Consider the following 5,384-nt stretch of genomic DNA (forward strand, 5'->3'; position numbering starts at 1 on the left):
GGACAAAGCACGGCAGAGTCAATGGAGCCGGGGCCCGGGTGTCCAGAGATGGCTCTCACTCCAGCCACGGGGCCTTTCACCGTGGTGGGGACATTTCACACGGATGGCCAGGGAGGTTGAGCCCGCCCACCTCTGAGGCCAGCCGTGTGGCCAAGTTCTCGTGGGACTGCAAACCTTCTCGCTCCTCCTGTGACCCTGACCCCACAGTGCTCCTGTGGGCCTTAACCCAACGGTGCTAAGAAAGCGCCTTAACGAGCCAGGCTCGGTGGCTCAGCCTGTCATCCCGCGCCTTTGGGAGGCTGAGGTGAGTGGATGGCCTGAGCCCGCGGGATCAAGACCCGCCTGGGCAGCGAGACCTCATCTCTACAATAAATCAAAAAGTCAGCCGGGCGTGGTAGCGCGTGCCTGTAATTCCGGCTACTCGGCAGGCTGAGGCGGAAGGATCGCCGGAGCCCAGGCGGTCAAGCCTGCGGTGAACCATGATGGTACCAACTGCACTCCAGCCTGGGCAGCAGAGTGAGACCGTGACTCAAAAAACAAACAAACAAATAGCACTCAACAAGACCAACTGTCATCCAACGGGCTGGTGTTGGAGACCGAGCTGCACCTCGGGTGACCCCTCTAGCTCTCTGGAGCGACATTAGTCCCTGCACCAAATTCTGGGGGACGTTTCTCTCCATTCTGGCGTTTTCTGACTGACGCCAGGTCTCAGGGGCAGAATGTGTCTGTCGAGAATTGAAGGGGCAAGGTGACACGTGGGGACGTCATGTCAGGAAAGGGCACCAATCTTGGAGTCAGCAATGGGGTTCTACTCCCAGCTCCCGGCTGTGGGACCTCAGATCCCTGAACTTGGCTGACACCTAACTTCTTCTGGGCAGCCGGGGTATATATTAGCTGCCGCAGGTGCGGAGACTGGCATTTCTGCAAAGTTTGAGGCACCCAGCAGCGGTAGCTAGGTCCTTCCTGGAGCATCAAGAGATCTGAGAGAGCAAACACCCCCTTCCGGTTCCCTGGTGGGGGGTGGCTCACACCCCTACGCCCAGGAGAGGCTGGCACCACCAGGGTTGGATCACTTTGCAGAAGTGCAGCTGCGGCTTCTCTTTTCTTAGGATGCTTGCTGGATTTCTTGAAGACGGATGAAGGTAGCAGATTGTCCCTCCCAAGACTGATTGACATGTCGGCCCAGGTTGGTGGCATCCCAAGGGCAGGGGGGCCTGGGAGCCAGGATGCCCTCCTCTTACCCATGCCCTGTCCTCCCTGTCCTGCAACTTAACCGGATCTACTATTTAGAGGTCGTATCAGTTAGATTTAGGTAGAAATGGGAAGAGCAGAAAACCCAAAGTCATGGTGGCTAAGATGTGTACCCATCCAAAGGCAGGCAGTCCGGGCAGGGGTGACCGCCTCTTGGGTACCCGATTTTCCAAGATGGATGGCTGTTCATGCTTGGCCACCCTGTCCTCTTTTGAGCCGGCGGAAGTCAGGGGGTCCCCAGCCCACCTTTCTCCCTCGAGACACCCATCCCTGAGGTCACTCCCTGCATCCCCGGGCCACTGTGTCTCCTGCCACAGGCAGCCACAAGGGAGCCTGGGGAATGTAAGTCTCCATCCTGGGCAGCCACGATGAGATGAGAGTTCTAGTCAGAAGAGAGACGGGCAAACAGACAATGCGGGAGACCCACAGAGTTCTCCAGGGCTCCGCGTAACAGGCCAGGCAAGCGTGTCCTGTCACCAGAGTCATCCCTTCCTTGGCGGCACCCACAGACACTTTCTGTAGGACGTGCGTCTGAAAACGCTGATCGCATCCCGGGAGCCAAGTCCTCCTGCGGCTCCGGGATGGCCCAGGCAGAGGGGCAGGCACGAGCCACACCCAGCACCAGGACGCCGCGCCTCCGAGCCCTTGGGGACTCCCCGCTCCCGCCGTCAAGGGTTTGCAAGGGCTGGGCCTCCTCCGTTGTCCTGGGCAGATGGGCCCCTACTGTCCCTTGGGTTCACATGCAGCACTTTCCAGACTCTGTGGGGGTGAAGAGCAACGTGGAGAGGAGGGCTCCTTCCTCCCTGGGGACCTCCCTGAGGACCTAAGTGGCAGGAAGCACACTAGTGGCCGTGGCAGGGGGGCATTGCTAAAACTGGAACTCTCGGCAGAAAAGCTCTGGCCTATGGTGAGCCTGTGAGGTGGGCGGGCGTGCGCGCGCGCGCGCGCGCGCACACACACACACACACACACACACACTCACACTCGACCACAGAGAGGAGGCCCCCACACCAGCCCACGCCAGCCCGCCCCACCTCGTCCACCGGCCCTGCTCTCAGCCTCACCGCAGGAGCAGACGTCTGGTGCCTGCTCTCCCCTGAGAGGAGCTTAGACAGTCCGGGGGCTGGTGAGGCAGCTTTGGAAAATGAGCGCAGGGGACCGGGTTCACAGCACATGACAGCGAGAGGCCTGCCCTCTCCTTGTTTTGCCTTCCTTTTCCTCCCCCCTGCTCTGTGTCCTAATTCAATCCCACCCACGACAACCTCTTGGGAAATCTTGGATCCCCCCGGGGCAGAGGAGGTGAATTCTGAGTTGAATTCCTAGATGTGCTCGCAGAGGGAGAGTTAGGAGCCCAGAAAGTCAGGACCTCCCGGACAAGCAGCTTCCAGCCACATCGTGATCACATGAACGCCCGGCCGTGCGCGCGCGCACACGCACACACGGCGCCCTCTGAGATCTTCCTTCCCTGCTCCCTGGGAGGTATCAGAGCCCCCAGGGCCCTCCCTCCAAGGCCAGCGCTGGCCACCCCATGAGCCCCTCCCGCCTGCAGCCACACGGGGTCCCTGCCACGCCTCTGTCTCCTCTGACCACCTCTGACCCTTCCCACCCGGAGAACCCTCATCCGCCGCCAAGACCCAAGTCAAATGTCATTTCTGTGAGGTTTCCCCGGACGAGACCCTGCACCTGTGTTCCTGGTAGCATTGTGTGGGGAGCGTCTTGTCCCCGAAAGCAGATCTGGCCCCCCCTCGGCTGCTTCATTGTTGTATGTCTAGCACTGTTCCTCAATATGGGCTGTTCGATGCTGCACAGATATATTCAGCATTCGGGTTTACATTCGCCACCGTTCCACCCGAATGCGTCATGGTGGAACGATTTAGCAAGGGAATGGATGCATGGATGACTAGATCGATTCATGAGCACACCACGTGATCGGAAGCATTAGAAGTGGGATCTATCCCAGTGCCGGCTTCTTGCAGGGGCAGGGCTGAGGAGGTAAACTGGCTCTCTGTTCTCTGCCTCAGTTTCTCCATCCAACAACTGGGCGGATAAAGCCCTAGTTCATTTCCTCAGCAAAACGGCACCAGGGCAGCAAGACCTGGCCCAGGCTGGTGGTCCCGGGCACAGAGAGCTTCCTCGGTGGCCTCTGTCTGTCGGGATTCTGCTGACGCTCCCTATTGTCTGCTGGGTGCTGGGTGAGGTCTTGGGCCACAAGTCACTGCCTTGAACACTCGCTCAGCCCCTGACCCGGAGATCATGTCCCTTGTGCTCCAGGTCAGGACTAAGACCCCTGGGGAGTTTAAGCCACTCGCTGGAGGGCAGCCACCTCCACCGAGGACTCCGAGCACAGCCTGCCGGAGAGGGGCACCCCCCCTCCCTCCCGCCCTCTCCCCGCCTCTCAAGTGCCTTCCTTCCCCCTGCCTGTGTTCAGCCATCCGGCCTTCCCACAGACACCTGGAGACAGGCACGAGGCAGGAGGGAACGGGCCGGGCGAGGGGCCTGGGCGGTCCCTGCTCTCTGAGGACAGCGTCTCTGCCGTTCTGGGCATCTGAAGGGCTGAGGCTCACTGAGTTGGGCAGCTGAAGCCACCTTTCTGCGGCCCCCTCGAGAATCAGCGCCGTCTCCGGCAGCAGAAACCCCCTACCCCGTGCGCCCCCTAAAAGCCAACCCCAACTCCCGCCCGCCTTCCTTGCCCTGAGCCTCGCCGGAGGGCGAGGCAGGCTTTAGAACCGGGTGGTGGGTGAGGGGGCAGGTCCTTCCTCCCCACAGGGGGCCGTGCGGGGATGCAGGGTGGGCTGGATCCAGGTGTGGAGGCCAGGATCTTTCACGTCGGCCCGTTCCTGCAGATCGCAGAAGGGATGGCGTACATTGAGCGCATGAATTCCATCCACCGCGACCTGAGGGCGGCAAACATCCTGGTGTCTGAGACCTTGTGCTGCAAAATTGCTGACTTTGGCTTGGCCCGGATCATCGACAGCGAATACACAGCGCAGGAGGGTAAGGCCCCTCCCTGACTCCCCCAAACCCCTCGAGCCTCTCCTTGGCACTGCAGGGTGTAGCCCTGTGTGGAGAGACCAGAGAGCTCTGTGGTTTCTACAGTTCTAGTTCAGCGTTTCCCTCGGTTCCCCAAATACACTGTTGTTTAGAATAGTAGTGCCCCAAGACCTCCCACTGAGGAACAAACAGCCCTAGGGACAACCACAGCCCGTCTGCCTTCCCGCCTTGGAGATCCCCGGTGCACATCAGTTGGTTAAAGGCACTGAGAAGTCCTGCAGCCCCAAAACTGTTTACATTGGCCTCACCTGGTATCTTCCAAATTAATTTGAGCCCCAGGCACTTTTTCCGCCTAGCACCTGTTCAGCTCCCACAGAACGAGGCTTGCACAGAGTGCACCTTGGGGAGCCTGACTAACGTGTGAGCAGGGAACCTCCCTGAATCAGGGTTCCACACAGCCCTGCTTTACTCTGCTGATACGCCGAGGCAGTGCTAAAATCTACTCTACAGGAGGACTGGAAGTGACCAGATGCACTCATCAAGCCAGCACTCTTCACTGAGCGTCTCAGTCGCTGCATGCGGGATAAGGATAGGCACGGCTCGGTCCCTCAGCACCTTCGGGCTGGCTGGGGAAACTGAGGCAAGAGAGGGCACAGAAGGCCCAGCTGTGTGGTCCGCTCTGAGTACTGACCAGGCTGCAGCCTCACAGGGCTTCCGGGCAGCCGGACATGAGTTCTTCCCACAGCGAGTCTGGCAGGCACACGCGTGGTGTGTCCCGCTCCTGTTTGGCGAGAAAGGACTAGCTGAGGCACACACAAGCGGGAATGACGTCCCCGTGGGAAGCAGCTCCCGTGTGATGTGGAAAAGGGCGCTTCCAGCCCAGCGGGAGACACCGGGGGCTGCCCAGGGAGGCCGCTTACTCTCTCTTTAAAGTCCCGGAGCGGCGGCAGGGGGTGGCACTGGTGTCCATACTGTGCTCTTGTGCCGCAGACCCCACGCCTGCGCTGGCTGGGCCAGAGGTCCTGGTGTGTCGCGGCGCGGCTGGCGACAGATGCCCTGACCCGCAAGGGGAGGGCGGGGCAGTCGGGGCGTCTGGAGGGCAGGGCGCGAGCGCCGCCAGGGCGCCCCCCACCCCGCGGTGG

The 5,384-nt window shown here is 60.7% G+C and overlaps 1 protein-coding gene across 1 annotated transcript in view; it reads left to right on the top strand.

Annotated features, from left to right (window-relative positions):
* BLK (BLK proto-oncogene, Src family tyrosine kinase) overlaps positions 1 to 4,262 on the top strand; it is an 18,204-nt gene extending 13,942 nt beyond the window's left edge. The window contains exons 9-10 of the mRNA XM_021718270.1: positions 1,110 to 1,186; positions 4,095 to 4,262. Coding sequence (XP_021573945.1) covers positions 1,110 to 1,186; positions 4,095 to 4,262 — 245 coding nt within the window. The remainder of the gene's footprint in view (positions 1 to 1,109; positions 1,187 to 4,094) is intronic.
* Positions 4,263 to 5,384: the final 1,122 nt, after the last annotated feature.

The sequence above is a fragment of the Carlito syrichta genome, unplaced genomic scaffold, assembly GCF_000164805.1.
Source record: "Carlito syrichta isolate Samal-C Ts95f unplaced genomic scaffold, Tarsius_syrichta-2.0.1 Scaffold111553, whole genome shotgun sequence".
Classification (NCBI taxonomy): domain Eukaryota; kingdom Metazoa; phylum Chordata; class Mammalia; order Primates; family Tarsiidae; genus Carlito; species Carlito syrichta.